The sequence below is a fragment of the Gymnoscopelus braueri genome (genome assembly GCF_963280865.1).
Source record: "Gymnoscopelus braueri genome assembly, chromosome: 21".
Lineage (NCBI taxonomy): Eukaryota > Metazoa > Chordata > Actinopteri > Myctophiformes > Myctophidae > Gymnoscopelus > Gymnoscopelus braueri.
Genome location: NC_137623.1, coordinates 7235164 through 7260682, shown reverse-complemented (window position 1 = coordinate 7260682; position 25519 = coordinate 7235164). Strand labels below are relative to the sequence as shown.

Sequence of the window (25519 nt, the reverse complement as noted above, 5' to 3'; positions counted from 1 at the left end):
GTGTGAGAGAGATCATGTGACCTATAGTCGCTTCTTTTGGGCTTGTTTTCATACACCTGGCTGCATGTTTCTGTCACAAAATCTGGCAACACTGAACTAATTAACACTGTAAGAAGTGGGAAGTAAACACAGTCCTCCATACGTTCATATAGGGTGAGAGATTTATGTTCTCCAAGTTAATTTAATGTGTTCTATAACTTATTCTAAGTTGTTAAAGTTAATGTTGTCTAAGTGTGTTATAACTTATACTAGAAACCTTCAGTATTCTTTACAAAAGTTTGTCTAAACTTAACTGTCTGTCTGTCTGTCTGTCTGTCTGTCTGTCTGTCTGTCTGTCTGTCTGTCTGTCTGTCTGTCTGTCTGTCTGTCTGTCTGTCTGTCTGTCTGTCTGTCTGTCTGTCTGTCTGTCTGCCTGTCTGTAGCCTATCTATCGCTCCGTCTCTCTGTCTCCCTCCTCATTCTCTCTATCCGTGCGTGTGTGCGTGCGTGCGTGCGTGCGTGCGTGCGTGCGTGTGTGTGTATGTGTGCGCGTGCGTGTGTGTGTGTGCCTGTGATAACATTAAACCATTATAATTACAACTAGTTTGTAGCTTGAGTTGCAGATTTAACTTCTTCATAGATTTCATAGATAGTTTCATAGTACGTTTCACAATACTTAGCAAACATTACCTTTTATTTGGCTCTGTACTTGGTATGCCCCCCCCCCCCCACTGCAATGGGCATGGTTCCACTCATGCATTCAGAATAACCCTTATTTCCCAGCATTTCTTGTTTCCTGATGTATTTCTGTAACGTTAACAGGTTTAATAAAGACAAGTCAGTGTGTGGAGGGAGAGGATCTGACAGACCAGAGTCTCCAACATCCAGCTGTGTGTCTATGAAGAGTGACTGGTCAAAAGGAAAACCTCCTGACTTCACTAATGAACCTGGACTTCCACACACACAGTATGTGAATCCTCAACCATATACACACTATAACACTATACAATATACACACTATACAATATACACACCATAACACTATATAATATACACAACACTATAACATGACGGTGGCCCGGACTCTCTAAGCGATTTACGACCATATTTTGATTTTACCGGCATTTACGACAATTCCTACACTACCAGTCAGATTCATTCATGTTTTTTTGGCTGTGATTTTAGCGGAAAGTCCGACCGTTCTCAAGTCAGCCCCGAGGCTGACTTACCCGGGATCAAAGCTGTGCGTATGTTGTTAGAATGCTTTATTCTTCATGCAAGGTCAATTACAACAGTGCCAAACTTCAAATAAAATAGTATGTGCCCAACATTTGTCAACATTTATATATAAAAAAGAATAAATATGTCAAACGATGTATTGCTTGTAGCCTATGCATAATATAGACATGATTGATATTCCACCGCTTTTTATTTATTTTCTAGGCTATCAGTTGCTTTTAGAGCTGAATTAGTTGCCAGTATCGGCCAAGCGGGCCATCTCAGCCACAGTGATATATTAATCCAAAATTAACAAATTTAATCAATAAGTAATCAATAAGCTCTGGTCCATAATCGGATAGCAGTGTTCCACTTGTATGCCCTGGATTTCAACATCATCTTTTTACCTCGGTAAACTTAAGCAATGTTCAGTCGAAAAGGCTCATAAAATATCCTTTCCGTGTTATTAGTCTATTATTTGCTGGTGGGGTTAAACCTTGTACACATTACACATTACGTTCAGCTGATCCATCGTGCAATAGTGGGACTCGCTTCCAGACAGATCAGAATGATGTTCAAGATGTCTGTCAAGGCGTAGGTCTGTGATTTTGGACGAGACGTTGAACTTTTGCTTCACCAGTGTTGCCAGATTGTGTGAGAGAAATAAGCAACCAGGTCAATGAAAATAAGCCCAAAAGAATATGAGAACTGTAAACCTATATACTGTATACATTGAAATGATATACTGTATACATTGTGTTATGGAGACTTGTCCTACCTTTATTTTTTTTTTATAAAGTAACAAACAAAACTTTCTAATTTCTTCTTTCTAAATGGTGTTATATTCGTGGTCAAAAAACTGTTTGCTGCCGTCCTCACTCAGGCTCCAAACATTTCCCCCTGTCCAACTGTCTCCCGACAGTCTGTTTGTCATTCCTTAATCAAGGGGTTCCCGCACCCTGTGGGTTCTATTGCATAGCTCAAGCAGCGGAGGGCAGCAACGGGTGTCCAAACAGTAAATAAAACATAGATAACTAAATTGGCTCTAACACATTGGAAATAGCCGATCTACATGCCAATCTACAAGCTCACAACGCTTCGTGATGCGACGTGTTCTGAGCTTGTAGATCTGCGATTTTCCAAAAAATCTTGAAATAAAGTTTGAAATATTTGGAATATTTTTTAAACATTCTAACAACACAAATCTGGTACAGGGCTCCAGCTGGCACAAAGCATTTTTAGATGGGGGGTTATAGAGACAAATTAGCCTACACATTAACTTGGGGGTCCATGACATGAACATATTTGAGAACCACTGGTAAAAATTATTGAAAAATTGTGAAGCAAGCCCAAATAAGCAACCAAACTTTAAAAACAAGCCCAAAAAACTGCAACCTGCAACTACCAATATTTACAAGCAACAGAAAAATAAGCTCAAATTCGCTTATAATAAGTGGATATGGCAATGCTGTTCAGCAAGGTGACGTTGAAGTTGGATATTTCATTTCCTGTTGCCTTTTATGGTGTGAAAAGGGTAGTGGAACAATGCAAATGAACCTCTCGGGAACACGCTTGAGATGTACGACCAGCTGGCAGCCGTTCGGATTCATCATGACATACACCTGGTGATCCGCACATTTGAGGGAATTGCGAATTGTGAATTGCACGTCAGTTTGAGCTTAGAAAAGATACACCTTCTTTTAGGAACTTTATTTACACCTCATTTACAACGAGCTTAGTGAATCCGGGCCAATGTCATCTCATAAGTGCAAATTATTCAAATGAAAACATTATTTATCTATCGAGAAGTTATCTGAATGCAGGATGTGAATGAATTAACAGATTTAATACACAGCTAACTTGACTCTTGTTGTGTTTGTCTGCCAGGAGGAAAAGACCAGCAAAACCAACCACTGATGATGACTACTGGGAATGTAGACGCTGTTGGTCCAGGAACACTGCTGAGGCTTTAAGATGCAGATGTTGCCATGTGTTGAAGAGCATAGCCACAAGGTAACGTTGGCTCTCTGTCTGCTTTCTTTCTTTCTTTCTTTCTTTCTTTCTTTCTTTCTTTCTTTCTTTCTTTCTTTCTTTTTTGGTGAACATTTCTTTGATTATCCAGCTGCATGTCTATAAACAGTGACAGTTCCAAGGATTAACCTTTGAACTTCAGTTGTGAGCCTGGACCTGAAAACACAATCTTTGTGAACCTCAACTGATAGACACAATGAATTAATTCACATTTTAATTATTTATGATAATGATGATGATGTCTTTATAAAATATGTTTAAAGTTTGTTTCCAATGAGGGCCTGTGAGCAATTAGGGGTTAAGAGTCTTGCTCAGGGACAAATTTCATTTCATCGACACATATGCTGGCGTGGCCTGGAATCGTACCTGGGGCAACCAGGGCCTCTGGCTCCCTAGGCGGGCTCACTAACCACTCAGCTATGGCCGCCCCCGGTCTTGTTGCCATTGGGGTCCTAGGTATTTAATTCATCAACATATAAAATAGCACCAAACATTCAATATCATCACAAATATAAAACACTTTATTTACAGAGTAGAAAATCTTTAAACGTTGTTTGATTTTATTTGTCAATATTTATATGTTATACACAATTACTACTACTACTTTTATTACCAGTAGTGGAAGAAGTACTCCGATTTGTTTATTTTACTAAAGTAGCAATACCACAAGTATTTATTCAAAATGTTACTTAAGTAGAGGTACAAAAATATTGATATCAAAATATATTATAAGAGTTCAATTAAAACGAATTATTAGTTTCAGATCTGCCATTTTCTGCCATTTTCTGCAAATGTTTTCCCCGAATACGAATAATGTGATTTAAGTGGTTAATACATGTGTACACAGTACAGTATATGTGCGTGCGTGCGTGCGTGCGTGCGTGCGTGCGTGCGTGCGTGCGTGCGTGCGTGTATATATATATATATATATATATATATTATATATATATATATATATGGGGGGGATCTAGAAGGGCTCCCGCATAAAATAACCTGTCATGCTTCCACCTGTACAGTTACAGATATATCATATAATATTATGTCATAATATCATAATAATATTCGTTCATCATTGTTTCTCCCTCCTCTTTCTATTTCTCTTTGTCTTTTCTATCATTGTCTTTCTCTCAGCTGGGACTCCATCACAGCCCTCCCTCTCTCTGCCGCAGAAATGAACAAGTCTTGGCATAGAAACTTCCCACAGCACTGCCGTGACTCCCATGTCCGCTGGCTGTGAGTGTTCATCACACAAAAAGCAGAACCAATACTATGTGTTCTCACCATCTTTTTGACCCCAGACCAGCTGAACAATTATCACTTATTGAATGATGAGTTTAATCTGATGTCTGACTTTGTCTCTTTCATTCTCTGTGTGTTGGTGAGCAGTGTAGACAACATGTATACAGGAGACCCAGCTGAGGACATTAAGGACCTGGAAACTGATGCTCAGAACATAGAGAGAAACATATATGAGTCAGCTAACAGCATGGTAAGAACCTAATATTCTCTCCATGACATTTATTTACATTTCTAATGACTACATGAACTACAATGTAGCGTGTGAGATTTAATTGTTCATCATTCAGTGACATTAAAAAACTAAACAATAAACAGAACTGTGTCTAAAATAGGGATGCCATTGCCAGGTAACCAGGAACCCTAGTGTCTTTATTCTGAGGTGAACATTTGACGAAAATAGTCGATTTACAAGCTTACAATGCATCACAATGCAACCCGTTGTGAGCTTTCATATCGGCTATTTAGGCAAACAGATTTGGTGTAAAGCATCAGGCCTAGTACAGAGCGTATTGGCGTCAAAATGTACTTAAAGTACCAAAAGTAAAAGTACTCATCATACAGAATGTCCCATTTCAAGTTTTCAAATGTGTGAACATTACATTACATTACATTACAGTCATTTAGCAGACGCTTTTATCCAAAGCGACTTACAATAAGTGTATTCAACATAGGTAGGGAACGAAAACTACTAATCACCAGAAGTCTTTAGTGCATTTTCTGCAAAAACAAGCAACCAAGAGTATACCTAGCGCTAAGGTAAAAGTGCAATATATCAGCTACCTATTTCCTTAAACAGATGAGACAAAATAGCTAAATCAAATGAGCATGAGCTAAAACAAATAAGTGGATCGACTAAACAAGATCCAATAAACAATCCAATAATCCAATAAACAATACAGCAATAGAAAACAAGCGTTCGTACAACTAGTTAACAACAAGTAGATCTTGTGACATCTTTTGTGTGACATCTTTTGAAAATAGCCGATCTACAAGCTCACAATGCGTTGCATCGCAACACATTGTGAGCTTGTAGATCGGCTATTTTCAAATGGCCGAAATGTATATAGGGCTGAATTTGTTTTGTAATAATAATCAAAATCTACAAAGTAACTAGTAATTAAAGTTTTCAAATAATAGTAGTGGAGTAAAAGTACAATATTTGCCTCTGAGATGTAGTGGAGTAGAAGTAAAAGTACAGAACATTGGAAATACTCCAGTAAAGTAAACATACCTAAAAAATTTACTTAAGTACAGTACTTAGTAGTTACTTTACACCACTGCAAAAAACACAGAAACACTTTTTCCAAGCTCCATACAGTTATATGGGAAATATTGGCGTAAGCAAGTGCTGAGAACGCAAAGAGTATTGTCTGGCATTTTTTAGCATGATAAATAGATAGATACTAGATAGCTCTTTTTTATTATAGTGTCCTGCACCACAAGATGCCCAGCCCGCACGGGGCTTACAAGCAGTGGTGGGAAAAGTACTCAAATTTTTTACTTAAGTAAAAGTATCAATACTGCAGAAACACTGGAAACACTCTCTTACAAGTAAAGGTCTTTCCTTGAGTAAGTAAAAATATTGGCATCAAAATATACTTAAAACCAAAAGTAAAAGTACTCATTTTGCAGAATGTCCCGTTACACAATTCATCATTATGTCTAAAAATGTATTCAAATCTTTTTAAAATAGCAGATCTACAAGCTCACAATGCAACGCATTGTGAGCTTGTATCGGCTATTTCCAAATGGCTGAAATGTATATAGGGCTGAAGAGGTTAATGTATGTTTTGTAATAATAATCAAAATCTACAAAGTAACTAGTAACTAAAGTTTTAAAATAATTGTAGTGGAGTAAAAGTACAATATTTGCCTCTGAGATGTAGTGGAGTAGAAGTAAAAGTAATGGAAATTGGAACTACTTCAGTAAAGTAAAAATATTGTAATTAAGTACAGTAGGCCTACTTGAGTAAATATACTTAGTTACTTTACACCACTGCTTCTACCTAGTGAGGTCCTGATCTATCCAGTCTTTTATTTTTATTTTCAGAAAACCTTGAAGTCAGATTTGGTGGCGTGTGCAGCAAACATTATTATTATTAGTAGTATAATTATGTTATCGACCCATGGAGTCACTGCCGCACGCCAAATGTATTTTTGTATTCATTGTTGTACTTAATGTTGAACCCAGTGCAACATACCAGTTGTAATACCCAAACCAGGTACAGCTGGTATGTTGCACTGGGTGGGTGTGCTATCATTTTCCAAATCTAACCCTCAATAATGAAATCAAGTAATTTTAAGGCTGAAACTAGTGATAGGTGGAGATTAATAGTGTGGGTGTGACCATTTAGGTTGGGGAACTGGGGGATGTTCCATCCCCCAGAAACTTTTCAACAGAGCAGATATAATTTATTGTATTCTGGTGCATTAAACAGAGAGTTTGATACTTTAACAGGCTTAAAGCAATACAAGGCAGGTCCACAAATACCGATTTTTAGCAACCTCTGCTAGTCACTACCATCACTGCATGTATTTAGCGTAGTCCTGCATTACCCAGAATTCCATTTGTTTTCACCGGAAGGCGGACGCGTTATTTTAATTGTTTTATACTATCTGCGGATAGTTTCTCTTAGCCAGTGGAGCATTAGTTACCGTGAGCTGTGTTTTCTTTTGCTGTTGTTTTTCCATCTTCAAATCCTACAATGTCTTAAAAACAGCGTGAGATTCCTTTGTGTTATTAGCGCGGTAGTTTCTGGCCAAACAGGAAACCGGTGCATTTCCGTTTCCGTTTTCCGGCCGGATGACGTCATTTTCGCGGGAAAGAAGCCCCTGTCCACTTTCAATAGAAAATATGTTTATAAAAGGCTTTCGGGGGTGAAATTCATGGAATGGGTGTTGTGACCTTAGCCGAATGGCTAAGGTACTAGTAGGACACAGGTGGAGATAACTAATAATCACAGGGAGGTGAGACAGGACAGGAAACAGTAACTAGGGCAGACAGGAAAACACTAGGACATCACTACAAAATAAAAGTACAAGTAGAACAGGAAACAAATGGAACGATACAACAGAATAAGGTACCAGAAACACTTCAAAAACAAGACAGAAACGCAGATTCTGACAATTATGGGTAAAAGTTTTAATTTCATCCATCAACAATCTAATCAGAGACATTGATTTGATGACTGAAGCAATTAAAGAGCCATCTTTAATAATAACCACTCATTAATATATCTTTATGATTGCATGCAATTAACTAGAATGTATCACTTAGGTATCAAATGGAGTATAATGTGTATACTGTATGTGGGGATGACTGTAGTGTATTCACAGTCATAATAAGGGAATATTGACAGTATGAGTCAGTGTAACAGCCTGTGTAGAGATGGTGACTCTCACTCTCTTATTGGTCAGATGGTGCACCTTGACTGATATGTGCACCATATGTTTCCTATTCAATATTCACATTGATTTCCATAAAAGCCTGATAGCTATAAAGTCATGACAGACTGCACAAATTATTCTAAATTGTCAAAAAAAAAACTTTAATCACTCACCTCAGCAATAGAACTCTCCCTTTCTCTCTCTCTCTCTTGTTTACCTGTAGAACAGATCTACAAGCTAACAACGTGTCACGTTTTTTGATTGAAGATCTGTTCTTTTTGCACCCGCCTGCATCCAAAGGTCCCTCCCCCTTTTAACTGCCTGCTCTTGGCAGCGCAGCATGACACACAGAGGAGTTTTAAATAATTAGACGTTTGTCAAATTCAGTTAATAAAAACTAACATTAAAAACTTGAGCGGACAGAGAAAATTCCAGGGTACACCTGGCAGCGAGCATTTTGGATGTGTAGAGCATAGAACATTAGTTAAACCTAAGATCTATGTTGTTGATCCTCCTTTCGACGACATCTGGGAATATCACTGTAATGATCAATGGAATGACATGAGCGTAAATGCACGCAGCGTCCTTCATAAAAGAGACGTAAGCACACACGCACCTACCATTTCTGCTTTTCACTACAGTTAACGGGTGGGGCTACTTCAGATACAATAATGGTTAAGGAACAGCTCTATGTAGCATCACTCTCTCATTGTCTGTTAATTACAGGAGGACTACTGGAAACTGATGAATGCGAAGAGGTCTGAGGTGAGGAAGAAGCCTCTAATGAAGATGGGTAAGGCTCTAACCATGAAGATGGGTAAGGATCTAACCACGCACGCGCGCACACACACACACGCACACGCACGCACCCACACAGCTATTTTCACCAGATATTCACATATTATCACAGAATGTTCATCTATTATGTCCTGTCCAGAATACAAAGAGTCAATACTCTCCAAGCTGTTCTTAGGAATCTAATGCACAGATTCATGTGCCGTTTGGATGAGTCTGAGAATAGCATCATTGTCAATATAAATAACCCTGTGAAGAGTTGCATCAGATATTCCTCTAGTCTTAGGAGACACTGGCTTAACTGCTTGTATTTATAACTGTCCCAATTTATTGTGTAAAGGACTGTTTTTAATTCATGTTTATTGTTGGAGTATGTATTTGTATGATCTATGGACCTTGAGTCTGCAATAAAGACATTCATTCCTTCATTCATTCATTCATTCTATAGTGAGTCTAGGGTTGATGTGGTTAAACTAACATGTTCACACTGTTTCCATTTAACGCTTACCTCATACTGGAGGGGGAGGGTCTACCTCCAAGTATGATGTAAGAACAAAATGGCCACTGTGTGAATACGGTCAATTGAGTTTACAGTGATATTTATGTACGGTCATAAAACAATGTATCAGACCTCTTCTCTTGTATACTCATCATGTGTAATGAATGTTTGTTTGTTGTTCTCCTGTAGAGAGGAGGAGGAAGTCATCAACACCAACATCTCCCCTTTCTCCTGGTGAAAAGGAAAAAATACTCCTGGTATTGTTTTGACTTTATTTTTTTATTTCAATTTAGTTTTAATTCATTTTAAAACAGACTTACTAGTTTATTGTATTTCTTAGTTTCTTAGTTTATTTGTGTTCTTATGTTATTAAGTGTTATGATGTGTTTTAGTGTTTTTATTTATTTATCATAACTATATAATACACTTGGTCCTCCAAAGAACCAGGTTAGTTTCACTACAATTAGAAATTAAAGGTGTATGTATGGTGTATTAAACGTTTTTATGAAAGAATATGCAAGGGATAATGCATGGGGAGGTGGTCATTATAATAATAATGACCACCTCCCCATGCATTATCCCGCTTATTACACGGCTACTTAAAGTAATACTAGGTAACGTTTTCAACAAAACTAAAGTTAAATTGTATATCTTTTGCGAGTGGCAAAAGTTTCACAACACCCACTCCGTGAATTTCACCCCCGGAAGCCTTTTATTTATATATTTTCTATTGAACGTGTACGGGGGGGACTTTCCCGGGAAAATGACGTTCCTGGCCAACGTCATGACGTCGTGGCCGACGTCCTCAGGAACTACCGCAACGGTTTCCTGTTTGGCCAGGAACTACCGCGCTATTAACAAAAAGGAACCTCACGCTGATTTTAAGATAATGTAGGATTGGAAGATCGAAAAAGAACAGAAAAAGAAAGCACAGCTCATGGTAACTAATGCTCCACTGGCTAAGAGAAACGATCCGTAGATAGTATAAAACAATTAAAAGATCGCTTTTTGAAACGCTTCCGGCTTCCGGTGAAAACGAATGGAATTCTGGGTAATCGAGGACTAGGGAAATTGTATGCAGTGACGGTAGTGACCAGCAGAGGTTGCTAAAAATGATTCTGCATTGTACAACTTTAATAAATACATAAATACATTTACCCAAATGACTTACAACAAAATGAAGTATTTCCTTGCTTACAGCAATGAAAGTATTCCATAAGTATTGGGCTGGGGGGACAAGTTCGCCTCGGAAAACAAATGACAGTATTCCACAAGGTAACCGGAAAACTCGCCCCAAAACACACTCGCCCCCCATTCTATATACCGCCAATTTGCCTGTAATACCGCCGGATTTGCCCCGGGGCGACTGTGTTTTGGGGCGAGCGTTTTGGTATTCCCCCTTTGTTGTGCCACGATAAACAAGGAAGTGCAGTGGATCAAATAGAATCACTTTTCGGTTACTGCATCGTCTATTTCTCACTTCAAATGTTTTCAAAAACATTCTTGAGAGCAACGTTTTCAGTTGTAAATGACATTGTTTGTTTGTTTACATGGCTGTCATGTTGGCTAAAGCATAAAACCAAGCAGCACAGCACAGGTTGGCACGAGCAGGTGCTCTGAGTCTCTGATTACACAGCGGTCCGTTATTGAGTTCATCGGTCATTATCCAGAATTAACGACCGATGACTGACCAATCAGAATCGAGCATTCAACCAAGCCGTGTAATAACATGGATTAATGACTATGTTCATAAAACCTTTATGCATTCAAATGCCATAGATATATATGTAGGGTATGTCATAACAGTAGAGGTGCACCCAGTGGTGTGTTGAGGGTTACCAGATGGAATTAAATTAACCTTTAAAACATATTATTACATGGCTTGGTTGAATGCTTGATTTTGATTGGCCAATCACTGAATTCAGCGCTCTGTAGTTTTTGAATAATGACCGCTGAACTCAATTACAGACCGCTGTCTAATCAAAGACTCAGAGCACCTGCTCAATTCGATCTACGTTGCTTGATTTGTTTGTTTGCCGTATCCAACATGGCAGCCATGTAAACAAATACACAATGTCATTTAGAGCTAAACAGTACACTTTAGAATGTTTCTGAAAACATTTGAAGGAAGAAAAAGACATAGACATTGTTCTTATTTGATCAACACTTGTTCAATCTGTTGTTTTCCGAGCCGACCGTGTTGCATTGGATGCACCTTTCATTACCGTAAGCAATGAAATCCTTTCGTTGTTACCTGTGGGTCAATGTATATGTTACAGGGAAATTGGAGAACCAGGGAAATTGGAGAAGGAGCACTCGTTTTCACCGCCCCCAAAGCAATTCTGTAGAAACAACACTAGAGGGAGCCACAAGCCAGGCTTCCCAACTAAAGTGCACACACATATATGGCCGCGTCCACACACACACACACACACACACGCACGCACACACACGCGCACGCGCTCATGCTTTCAATTTAGAAACAACACTAGAGGGAGCCACGAGCCAGGCTTCCCAACTAAAGTGCACACACATATATGGCCGCGACCACACACACACACACACACACACGCACGCATGCACGCGCGCGCTCATGCTTTCAATTTGGTTTATTGAAAGCAGGACTGTTAAGATAATTTTATTGTGTTCTGGCTTTTGTTTTAGTTTCTCCCTGACACACACACACACACACACACAGTGATCCATGAAAATAACTATTCTGTCCCTATCGGTTCACAACTCGGACGGCGCTGATTCGACTAGCAGAGCATCGGCCGGTCAGCGCGGTCAGGGCGCGCCTCCTCGGCCTCAAGCTCTCCTGAGTCGGCGCGCCTCCGTCATGGGCAATAACTATTATCACGTGTGCGTGTGAACGCGTGTTCAGCGTTCCCCTAGCGTAGCTTGCTGGTTGCTACGTGGGGGGGAACAACAAAAGACAGGTCCGCGTCGCATCAAAGGCCCGCCTCGCCCCGAAGCCCCGTGCCTAAAAACGAGCGCTCTGTCTTCAATCTCCATGGTTCTCCAATCTCCCTGTGACATATATATTTCTTTATTAAATAGCCGTATAATAAGCGGGATCATCGCTGCAGAGCAAGTCATTATTGAGAAATAAACCCAGAGAGAGTGATTAGACGCTGACGCGAAGTAGATCCAGCATTTCTAAACACTAACAGATGTTTCCACTTCTTTTAATATCATGCCAGATGTTCAGCTTCTATATGATCTGGGAGTCATTTGAAGCCTACTTAAATGTCTTGTTCTCTCTAGCTTCATCAAGCGTCCACATCTACAAGAAAACCTCCCGACTTCAATAATGAACCTGGACCTTCACACACAAAGTATGTGAATCCTCCTAAACAATATAAACACTATAACACTATACAATATACACACTATAATACAATACAATGATACAATATACACAACACTATATCACAACCATTTGATCTAATGCTGAGTTAAATGCACACAAAAAGCACAGAGGTAAAGTTTTATACAAGGGCTGGTAAAAGGATAAACCCAAGAAAGCACCATGGCTTGTTTCCATTGGGGTCCTGCATATTCAATTCATCGAGACATTTAAACACAAACAATAATATAGCTGCAAGCAGCGATAAACGGGGCCATGGCATGATAGGCAAAAAGCGATATGGAACAATAGCACAATAAGACGTAGAAACAGAATAGATTGAACTTGAGACAAAGCAGCCCATGCAACTAACAAATGAGGATTCTCCATAGCTGAGGGATGGTGGCTAAGGGTTAAGGACCTTACTCATGGACACCTCAACCCATGGCCATAGACAGGAATCGAACTCTCAACCTTCGGACTCGCAGGCTGTCACAGTAGTGATTGAGCTAAGGCTTCATCCAGCCTGATGGTGTCTGTTGAAGATTATAGACTCTTGCCTTCTGCCATGAACCGAGCCCCTGTTTCACTAACACTAAGATCAGTTGTTCACAAACCATTTACCAATAGAGAAATGTGATGTCTCCTCGGTACCAAAACTAGTGAAAGTAGCCGATCTGAAAATAACTACTCTCAAATAAGCATTTCATGTTATCTTTACAATTGCACATGCATTAATTGAAACAGTCATGTTGTGTGTAATGCAATTTAAATAAAGTCTGCATGAGGTGAGGCTTGAACCGGCGACCTTGTGTTTACAAGGACCCTCTACATTATTGCAAAGTTTAAAATAAATGTGAGTCTGCATGTATGTGTTATGCGGCAGATGAATAATTGTTATAAAACTGCAATATACATTGGCTCATAAAAGCTTAGAGAAAGAATCCAGCTGCTCACATCTGTCGGCATATGTCCAAAGTTCATGTGTAAAAGGTTTTGTGCAGATTGCTCAAAAATCCCAGGAGGATTTTGATTTGAACTGCTTTTCATATAATTCAAATGGTGGGAGATCTAAAGGTCAGAGGTCAAAAGAGTGTGAAAGTTGTTAGGCATGAGGAGACGCATGTGTGTGTCGAAGTTTCATGGCTGTAGGTCAAACAGGGCATGAGTTGTACCTGTTCAAAGTTGGCATTTTCAATTGAGTGCTACAGCGCCACCCTTTGGCCAATGGTTGTGAGTTTCGTGTCTTCACCTTTTGGCATAGTCCTTACATTACATTACATTACATTACAGTCATTTAGCAGATGCTTTTATCCAAAGCGACTTACAATAAGTGCATTCAACATAGGTAGGGTACGAAACTACTAATCACCAGAAGTCTAATCACCAGAAGTCTTAAGTGCATTTTCTGCAAAAACAACCAACCAAGAGTATACCTAGCGCTAAGGTAAAAGTGCAATATATCAGCTACCTACTTTCTTAAACAGATGAGACAAAATAGCAAAATCAAATGAGCAAGAGCTAAAACAAATAAGTGTATCGACTAAACAAGATCCAATAAAACCATACAACAATAAAACAATAGTTCGTACAACTAGTTAATAACAAGTAGGCCAGGCAAAGAGGAAGGGTAGTGTTTCCTTAAGAGGTGGGTTTTCAGCCTGCGGCGAAAGATGGGCAGTGACTCTGCTGTCCTGACATCAGTGGGAAGTTCATTCCACCACTGTGGGGCCAGAACAGAAAAAAGTTGTGACCGTGTAGATCGACCAGAAGGACCCTTGAGTGACGAGGCAATCAGTCACCCCGAGGTGGCAGAGCGAAGTGGTCGGGCAGGGGTGTAAGCATCGACCATAGCCCGGAGGTAAGAAGGAGCTGTTCCTTTCACTGCCTTATAGGCTAGCACCAAGGTTTTAAACTGAATGCGAGCCGCTACGGGGAGCCAGTGTAGAGAACGGAGAAGGATAGTTGTGTGGGAGAACTTGGGGCGGTTGAACACCAGACGAGCCGCAGCTTTTTGAACAAGCTCCAGAGGTCTGATGGCAGATGCCGGAGCACCAGCAAGGAGGGAGTTGCAGTAGTCCAGGCGGGAGATGACAAGAGTCTGGATGACCTTCTCCGTGAGGAAGGGGCGAATTCTCCTGATGTTGTAGAGGAGGAATCTGCAGGACCGTGTCACTGATGCAATGTTTGCCGAGAACGACAGTTGATCGTCCAAGGTCACACCCAGATTCTTTACAGTCCGAGTTGACGTCCAGCCCCCAGCATGTGTTTTGGATCACACTGAAAGAGCTTGTAGATTACATGTCGGTTTCCAGGTGTCATTGACGTGCGCGCGTGCGTGCGTGCGTGTTTGAACTTCTATGCTTATCCAGCTCCATGTCTATGAACAGTAACAGTTCAAATAATTTACCTTTGAACTTCAGTTGTGAACCTGGACCTGAAGACACAAGTATCACTGATCTGTGTGAGCCTCAACTGATAGTCACAATTAATTAATTCACATCAAAATTATTTATAACATAAAACTGTTATAAACAAACAGAAAGATGACTTTAATATTAAAATCATGGACATGAAACAGTCAGTTATGAGATAGATGATGATGATGGTTTTATGTCTTTATAAAAGATGTTTAAAGCTTATCAGTGATCGGTACACCAAACACTCTGTCACCTTTGATCTTTAAAATGTTGGTTGATTTTATTTGTCAATATTTATATTTTTATGTCATCTTGTTGAGGAGCAACATTTACTTCTATTACTGCCAGACAGTGATTGACAAAGTACTCAGATGTTCTGTTACTGTAGTAACAGTATCAATGCCACAATATAAAAAAAATATATATATATATTTCTATGGAAATAACAAAACAATAGAACGTGCACACAAAATGAATTTCACCCACTTTTTTTTACTTCTGTAAATCTTTGATGTGACAATAAAGCTGACTCTGAAAATATACTTAAATATTAAATAAAAAATACTTTTCAAAATTATACTTTTTTTTATAGCAGATCTACAAGCTCCCAACACATCACAATGTGACACGCAAGCTTGTAGATCTGCTATTTTTGATCTAAAAGGTTTTATGGTAAATTCCACCTTGTTAGACATCCTTTAGGAGGATTTCTTTTAATTATTATTATTTTATTATTATGATTATTGTTAATATCATTATTTTTGCCTCTGGGTGGTTGGTGGGGGTCTAGTTTACACTACAAAGGGCTACCAAGTATGCACGAACGCACGCACGCACGCACACACACACACACACACACACACACACACACACACACACACACACACACACACACACACACACACACACACACACACACACACAATGTAAGGTCATGTTTCCACCCATGCAGTTACAGATATATCATAGAATATTATGACATAATATCATAATAATATGTGTTCCTCATTATTTCTCCCTATGTCTCTTTGTCTTTTCTATCATTGTCTTTCTCTCAGCTGGGACTCCATCACAGCCCTCCCTCTCTCTGCAGCAGACATGAGGACGTCTTGGCATAAAGACTTCCCACAGAGCTACCGTGACTTCAATGTCCGCTGGCTGTGAGTGTTCATCACACAGAAAGCAGAACCAATACAATGTGTTCTCACCATCTTCTTGACCCCAGACCAGCTGAACAATTATCACTCATTGAATGATGAGTTGAATATGATGTCTTACTTTGTCTCTTTCATTCTCTGTGTGTTGGTGAGCAGTGTAGAGGACATGTCAACTTTAGACCCAGCTGAGGACAGCAAGGACCTGGTGACTGATGCTCAGAACATAGAGAGGAACATGTATGAGTCAGCTAACAGTGAGGTAAAAACCTAATATTTTCTCCATGACATTTATTTACATGTTCTATTGAATACATGAGCTACATTGTAGCATGCAAGATTCAATTGTTCATCATTCATTGACATAAAAATCACACCCAGTGTGAAGTGAGTGGTGCCTTTGATGAGTTAATTTCATTAAAGTAATACAAGGCAGGTCCACAAATAACGATTTTTAGCAACCTCTGCTGGTCACTACCGTCATTGCAGGCCTGTAGTGGTTGCCTGCATTACCCAGAATTCCAGGGTAATTTCGGGGGTGAAATTCATGGAGTGGGTGTTGTGAAACATTTTTCACTCACAAAAGATATACAATTTAACTTTAGTTTTTGTTTTAAAGTTACCTAGTATTACTTTAAGCTATATGAACTAGAAGAACAATGTTAAATATCTGTCCATTCATTTCAAGGCTGCCCAACAGGAACACAGAGGGGACGGGGCTTTAGTTTTACAGCCTGTCCCTATTGGCCGTCTAAGAGCACCTAGCAAGTTTGGGAAGTTTAGCATTACATTACATTACAGTCATTTAGCAGACGCTTTTATCCAAAGCGACTTACAATAAGTGTATTCAACATAGGTAGGGAACGAAAACTACTAATCACCAGAAGTCTTTAGTGCATTTTCTGCAAAAACAAGCAACCAAGAGTATACCGAGCGCTAAGGTAAAAGTGCAATATATCAGCTACCTATTTCCTTAAACAGATGAGACAAAATAGCTAAGTCAAATGAGCATGAGCTAAAACAATTCAGTGTATCGACTAAACAAGATCCAATAAACAATACAACAATAGAAAACAAGCGTTCGTACAACTAGTTAACAACAAGTAGGTCAGGCAGAGAGGAAGGGTAGTGTTTCCTGAAGAGGTGGGTTTTCAACCTGCGGCGAAATATGGGCAGTGACTCTGCTGTCCTAACATCAGTGGGAAGTTCATTCCACCACTGTGGGGCCAGAACAGAAAAGAGTCGTGACCGTGTGGATCGGCCAGAAGGACCCTTGAGTGACGAGGCAATCAGTCGCCCCGAGGTGGCAGACCGAAGTGGTCGGGCAGGGGTGTAGGCATCGACCATAGCCCGGAGGTAGGAAGGAGCTGTTCCTTTCACTGCCCTATAGGCTAGCACCAGGGTTTTGAACTGGATGCGAGCCGCTACGGGGAGCCAGTGTAGAGAACGGAGAAGGATGGTTGTGTGGGAGAACTTGGGGCGGTTGAACACCAGACGAGCCGCAGCTTTCTGAACAAGCTCCAGAGGTCTGATGGCAGATGCAGGAGCACCAGCGAGGAGGGAGTTGCAGTAGTCCAGGCGGGAGATGACGAGAGCCTGGATGAGCACCTGGGCTGCCTTCTCCGTGCATGCTGCGTGATGCATGATGCTGCATGCTGGGAACTGGAGTTATGGCTGTTTAAAGCCCAGCCAATAGGAACACAGACGGGGCTGGCTCAAGCAATTACAGCCTGTCCCTATTGAGCACCTACTAAGTTTGGGAAGTTTAGCATGCTGGGAACTAGGTCTGCTTATTATAAGCCACATTGCTTATTTTGTAGATCTTGTTGTAGAACGGTCGTGAGCTTGTAGATCGGTTGCTTATTCCTCTCGCAAATTCTGGCAATGCAGCTCTTCTCGCAGCAGCCATACTGTGGGGATTTAACATTGGGGGCCCTATAAAGGGCTGAAGTGGCTAAAGCCACTAATATCGGATTTAGGACTAGGCAAGGGGCGTTCCCCCGCAAAAGTTGCTATTTTGGGACACCTGCCTTACCCGCAAAACACCTGCACTACCCGTTACATTATGCATAGGTGTGCTTTGGGCGTTACAATAATAAAACCAATCACTGTGCCAGATGCCATTGCCTTTAAGAGAAGATGCGCAAGCCATTATCCCAAATCCAATCGTACGCACTCCTTTCTGACTGTTTGCAGTGTTGCCAGGTATGCTTATAAAAGCCACATTGGGCTTGTTTTTCTGAAGTTGCTTGCAAATAATGGTAGAACGGTTGTGAGCTTGGTAGATCGTCTATTTTCAAATAGCCAACATATATAAATATGCACATCAAGTTGTTTAATGGACGACATATATAGGTTTGAAGTGCTCATGTGGCCTATTATAGTCGCTTCTTTTGGGCTTGTTTTCTTAGACCTGGTTGCTTATTCCTCTCGCAAATTCTGGCAACAGCGCACTGTTGGGATTTAACATGGACATCAAACACCCTACGTTTGCTTTCTAAACTCTAGCCTTTGATTGCCTTTCAATAAAACCATGTTTGATAGACATACGTATGACCTACATGTTATTGATTAGAGAGAATTTTATGTTTTTGTAATCAGTTCATTATTTCCTGCGTAATAGATGAATAAAACTGATGTGTGTAATTTGGAGTATTTGGCGTACAAGAGACGCATGCACACACGCACACAAGCACCTAACATTTCTGCTTTTCACTACAGTTAACGGGTGGGGCAACTTCAGGTACAATAATTTAATTCACTTTATCGCTCAAATCCCGGGCAGAAGTGGAAGTCTCAGTGGTGCATGAGTTAACGCAGTTTTCCACTTGGGGTGATTTGACGGCGTGAGAAATAAGATGTGTGGCGGCGTGAGTTTGTGTGAAGAGGGCCGTTTGCAAGTGTCTCACGGCACGCTCATTGCGTGAGAGTTGGCAGCTCTGGTTAAAGGAGAGTGCCAGTCATTTTAGGTTGTGTGTTTGATGTGTCGCTAATCACTCACCAACATACAAAGGAACGTTGATTTTTCCAGATCTGCCCCTGTTGTCCATTCTGCAGACCCCTTACAGCGGCATAATGAGAGACGTGTGTAAGAGTGAAAATCGTCACTCAGAACCTGGCGTGTGTGAGAGAAACAAGCAACCAGCGTCATGTCGTTCTGCACGAACGGTAGCTCATGCGCGACATTCAGCGCATGTTTGAGTATCATGAGACTCGACGATGAGCAGTAGTAGAAAAAAAAACTTTGCATTGGTTATAATAAACGATTTTCACTCTTACACACGTCTCCCATTATGCCGCTGTAAGGGGTCTGCAGAATGGACAACAGGGGCAGATCTGGAAATATTCAACGTTCCTTTGTATGTTGGTGAGTGATTAGCGACACATCAAACACACAACCTAAAATGACCGGCACTCTCCTTTAAGGAACAGTCTGTCAACAGCTTGACGTATAGCTTCACTCTCTCATTGTCTGTCAATGTGACAAATATAGGAGGAATATTGGCAACTGATGGATGAGAAGAGGTCTGAGCTGGAGAAGAAGAGTCAGATGAAGATGGGTAAGGTTCTAGCCACACACACACACGGACGGACGCACACACACAAACACACACCCTCACACCCCCCCCACACACACACACACACACACACACACACACACACACACCCTCACACCCCCCACACACACACACACACACACACACACACACACACACACACACACACACACACACACACACACACACACACACACACACACTGTTATACACACACACTTAACCACTTAAGCTTTAAGTGGTTCTACTTCGTTGACCAGGGTCCCCCAGAGATCTCTGCTTATTGGTCCACTCCTTTTTCCCTTCCACACCAAATATCTTTGTCAAAAATAGCTGATCTACAATCGCGTTGTGAGCTTGTAGATCGGCTGTTTTTGCTAGATGTTCACATATCTTTACAGAATGTTCATCTTTTATGACTGCTCAGAATAGTTAGTAGGGTTGATGTGGTTAAACTAACATGTTCATACTGTGTCCATTTAACTCTTACTTCATACTGGAGGGGGAGGGACTAACCTCCATCTGATTTGATTTAGTTTTGACTTTTCTTTTTCTCTTTCTTTTTTTTTAGCAGGCTATGGGTCTAGGACAAGCAGAGGATCATTATACTCTGGATATGGGTCTAGGACAAGCAGAGGATCATCACATGTGTCTAGCTGGAATGAATCGGCAAAGTAACTAGTTACTACTGTATATTATATTATTAAATTATAATAAAATATTATTCTTTTATAATATAAAAATTACAACGTTTGCCCCTGAGATGTAGTGGAGTAGAAGAACTAGAAAAATGAGCACAGGTCTCCACCAGGGCAGGTAGCTTATTGTGGGCCAGCAAAGTTTCACGCTGCGTTCATGATGTGAGACATTTTGTTCAAAATGGACCAATCCTGCGAACTTTGGAAGCTAATCTTAGCCAATCAGGATGGAATATCAAAAATCTGACATATCCGTCTTGATCACATGACTGTAAAGATAATGTGCACCAATCGGTGTGACATGTGACTCCTGCTCAATTACCGTAAGCCCTCTGAGCAATGGGCACAGCATTTTTACCTTAACAATATAAACATTTTTTATATATTTATTGTCGCCTTTAATACTATTTATTCATAATGAAATTAATATTTTTTAACCCAGAATGAACATGAATTTCACATAAACAAAACATATTTATATTTATAACTGAAACCACTGTCTCTTCTTCTGGGATAGTTACACTGGCTATGGGTCTAGGTCAAGCAGAAGATCATCACATGGGTCTAAGTGTAATGAAGAATCTCGAGTTTCAGACAAAATGTAAGAATGAAATTATTTAAAATTTGACATGATTCTAACTTCTACTGTGTTTTTACTAGAAAACACAAACATGGCTTTAACATGAAAATATTGGACATGAAACAGGTAGTTATTTGATATATGACAATCACAGATATTAAAATCATAAGGCTGATGACGGCACACAGGGCTTAAGTGGTTAATGTATGATTGTAAAAATCGGTAAATTAACTAGTTACTATATTATATTATTAAATTATAATGTAATATTATTATTTTATAATATAGAAATTACAACGTTTGCCCCTGAGATGTAGTGGAGTAGAAGTACTAGAATAATTTACTCCTCCGAGTACCAGGTCTCCGCCAGGGCAGGTAGCTTACTGTGGGCCAGCAAAGTTTCACGCTGCGTTCATGATGTGAGACATTCTGTTCAAAACGGACCAAACCTGCGAACTTTGGAAGCTAATCAAGCAAATCAGGATGGAATATCAAAAATCGGAGAGATCCGTCTTGATCACATGACTGTAAAGATAATGTGTACCAATTGGTGTGACATGTGACTCCTGCTCAATTACTGTAAACCTTCTGTGCAATGGGCACAGCATGTTTACCTTAACCCTTGTAATATAAACCTTTTTAATATATGCATTGTTGCTTTTAATCCTATTTATTCATAATGAAGTGTATATTTTTTTCACTTAAAAAAAAACATTTTTATATTTATAACTGAAACCACTGTCTCTTTTTCTGGGATAGTTACACTGGCTATGGGTCTAGGTCAAGCAGAGGATCATCACATGGGTCTAGGTGTAATGAAGAACCTCGAGTTTCAGACCAAATGTAAGAATGAAATTATTTAAAATTTGACATGATTCTAACTTCCACTGTGTTTTTACTAGAAAACACAAACATGACTTTAACATGAAAATATTGGACATGAAACAGGTAGATATGACAATCACAGACACAGACATTTCTTGCAAGGATCGTAATGTATTGTAATTCACAGAGTTGTAATTCATTAGTGTGCCCACTGGCAAGCAAGTACACTCACATTGTCTTCACTTTTACATTTTTGTTTGCTTGTTTGTTTTTTACTAAAGTAAAAGTAGTAATACCAAAATATAAAAATCCTCTGTTACAAGTACACAAGATTGTCATCAAAATATACTTACAGTACCAAAGTAATGTTGCATTAATGCGTCACAGCTTTACACGTTGTAGGCTTGTAGATCCCCTATTTTAAAATAACCAAAGTATTAAATAGGGCTTAAGTGGTTAGTGTATGATTGTAGGAGTTGGCAAAGTAACTAGTTATTATATTATATTATTACATTATAATATAATATAATTATTTTATAATATAAAAATTACAACGTTTGACCCTGTAATGTAGTGGAGTAGAAGTACTAGAAAAAAAATTATTCCTCTGAGCCCAGGTCTCCGCCAGGGCAGGTAGCTTATTGTGGGCCAGCAAAGTTTCACACTGCGTTCATGATGTGAGACATTTTGTTCAAAATGGACCAATCCTGCAAACTTTGGAAGCGAATCTTAGCAAATCAAGATGGAATATAAAAAGTCTCACCCAGTGTGAAGAGAGTGGTGCCTTTGATGAGTTAATTTCATTAAACCATATGAAGTAGAGGAACAATGTTAAATCCCTGTCCATTATTTCAAGGCTGCTCAACAGGAACACAGAGGGGACGGGGCTTAAGCAATTAGAGCCTGTCCCTATTAGCCGTCTAAGTGCACCTAGGAAGTTTTGTAGGATTTTGGTGCTGGGAACTGGAGTTATAGCTGTTTAAAGCCCAGCCGATAGGAACACGGAGCAATGGTGCCACACTTGGTCCTTGGTGTGGCTATTGTGATGGCAGACCTCTGACCAGTGTTGGTGGCAAGTTTGGTGCGGATCGGAGCAACGGTGTGCCTCGCAGGTCCGCATGTTACGTGTGTGTGTGTGTGTAGGTTCTTCCTTGGCCTCCAGCTAGTGTGCGCATTACTGTATTACTGTACACAGTCAGTAATACTGTGTAGGTCTACTCTGTTAACCTAAAGGGATGGGAGGGAAAGTAACTAAGTACATTTACTCAAGCACTAAGTAGAATTGTGAGGTGCTTATACTTTACTTGATTATTTACATTTTTCAATACTTTTAAACTTTTTAGCTTTTTACTTACATACGTATAATATCTCTGACGTTATTTTTTCAGCTATTATGACCGCTCCTCACCCTCTCTCCCCCAGGCAGAGAGCGATTCACACCTCCAGACCACCCGGAGAACGTCATTGTTCTAGTCAATGGATCATTTGCATTTCACTGTCAGCCTAGCCAAGCGATTTCTCTCCTCTAGGCCTAATACTAATAATGAAATAAAAATGACAACTGTGTTGTCCCCATAAATCTAGCCTCTAAATGTTGTAATCTCAAAACCCCCGAAATGCATAGAAAACTATGGTATAATGCATAGTTTATAACAGTTATAACAGGACATTTGACCATGAAGGGCCGCAGAGACGCTGCGTTGGGGCCGCGTGTTGAGTAGTGCTTATAGGCTATCCATGTTTCACTCAAGAGTTTAATGTACCGCTACAGCGATGGCGCTGTTTTATACGTTTTTGTCATAAAGATTTTACATACAGGATCTGCAGTTACCATTACAAGTTACACATTCACATTCCCAGTTAGCCAATATTATAATGTTTCTGCCTGCATGTAGTCTGACAACATATGTGAGCTGAGTGGGATTGAAATTTTAATAGATATTTAAAAGACAATGGTAACCCCGCTGTGCCCGGCAGCGCGGGTGAGAAGGTGTCAGATCGTCTGGAGTGCAGAGGGGAGAGACTGGCCAATGGAATAGCTGAAACGAACGGTCATTTTGATCTTAGCTTAGACTGCATAGGGGATGGGCTGGCTGCCGTCATGCGAGTGTTAATTAATATATCTGAGTTCTTCTTCCTGGTAGAGGATGTAGACATTGTCCTGACTTATGAACCAATTATACACATGTACAGTAGATAAGGCATGAATGTATTATTATTATTACTTGTTTGTTGGTTGGTTGGTTGGGTGGGGAGGTGTAGTTTACACTACGAAGGGCAAACTGTCTGTTTCCACCTGTACAGTTAGAGATATGTCATATAGAATATTATGTCATAACATCATGTGTTTCTCATTGTTTCTCCCTCCTCTTTCTATGTCTCTTTGTCTTTTCTATCATTGTCTTTCTCTCAGCTTGGACTCCATCACAGCCCTCCCTCTCTCTGCAGCACACATGAGGAAGTCTTGGCATAAAGACTACACACAGAGCCGCCGTGACTTCTATGTCCGCTTGCTGTGAGTGTTCATCACACAGAAAGCAGAACCAATACAATGTGTTCTCACCATCTTCTTGACCCCAGACAACAGAACAATTATCACTTATTGAATGAATCTGATGTCTGACTTTGTCTCTTTCATTCTCTGTGTGTTGGTGAGCAGAGTAGAGTTCAGGTCAACAGGAGATCCAGCTGAGGACATTAAGGACCTGGAGGCTGATGCTCAAAACATAGAGAGGAACATGTATGAGTCAGCTAACAGCCTGGTAAGAACCCAAAATTCTCTCCATGACATATTCTAATGAATACATGAACTACAATGTAGCGGTTCCAAATACATGTCTAACATTTAACTGTTCATCATTCAGTGACATAAAAAAATAAACAATAACATTAATTTTATTAAAATGTTAAAAAATGTGACCAAAATTGGGATGCCAGGTAACCAAATGAACCCTAGCGTCCTTATTCTGAGGTGAACATTCGCCGAAATTAGCCGATCTACAAGCTTACAATGAATCGCAATGCAACCCGCTGTGAGCTTTTAGATCAGCCATTTTAGGCAAACATATTTGGTTTTGAGAGAATTAGACCTAGTACAGAGCCCTCAGGCTCTCAACTATGTATAAAGAGATAATGTGGTTGTCGTTATTATCAGGCAGAAACGTTTTATCTCCACATTTCAATACCCCCCCACCCCTAATGCCCCAATTCATCATACAAGAGTGTCACTCAAAAGTAGTGAAAATAGCAGATCTACAAGCTCATGAAGCCTCGCGATGCGACATGTTGTGAACTTGTAGTTTAGCTTTATTAACAATTTACACCCTACTTAAATTTCCTCCACCCGCTGGAAATTCAAACCGCCTTCTGCTCAGCTGCTCCTCAGCTGAGGAATGCCCTCCCTGACCATCTGAGAGCACCACAGTCCGTTGACACTTTTAAAAAACCTTTCTTTGTGAGCTTGTAGATCTGCTATTTCCAAAGAATGTTTGCCCCAGAATAGGGAAGCTACAGTGTTCTACTTACATTAAACTGTTCACTTAGACCTAGTGAGACCCTGATCTGTAATCTATAATTAATTTATCGACCCATGGAGTCACCACCGCACGCAAAATTATGTTTTGTATTAATTGTTGTACTTAATGTTGCACCCAGTTTAACACACCAGTTGTAATACCCCAACCAGGTACAGCTGGTATGTTGCACTCGGAGGGTGTGCTATCATTTTC

General features: G+C 40.1%; 1 protein-coding gene across 1 annotated transcript in view; it reads left to right on the top strand.

Annotated features, from left to right (window-relative positions):
* Positions 1-16413, top strand: part of LOC308077597 (uncharacterized protein) — a 32539-nt gene extending 16126 nt beyond the window's left edge. The window contains exons 12-20 of the mRNA XM_080418343.1: positions 802-945; positions 3085-3210; positions 4360-4461; positions 4615-4717; positions 8641-8731; positions 9398-9465; positions 12476-12546; positions 16036-16137; positions 16291-16413. Coding sequence (XP_080274469.1) covers positions 802-945; positions 3085-3210; positions 4360-4461; positions 4615-4717; positions 8641-8731; positions 9398-9465; positions 12476-12546; positions 16036-16137; positions 16291-16405 — 922 coding nt within the window. The 3' untranslated portion in view covers positions 16406-16413. The remainder of the gene's footprint in view (positions 1-801; positions 946-3084; positions 3211-4359; positions 4462-4614; positions 4718-8640; positions 8732-9397; positions 9466-12475; positions 12547-16035; positions 16138-16290) is intronic.
* The last annotated feature ends 9106 nt before the right edge of the window (positions 16414-25519 follow it).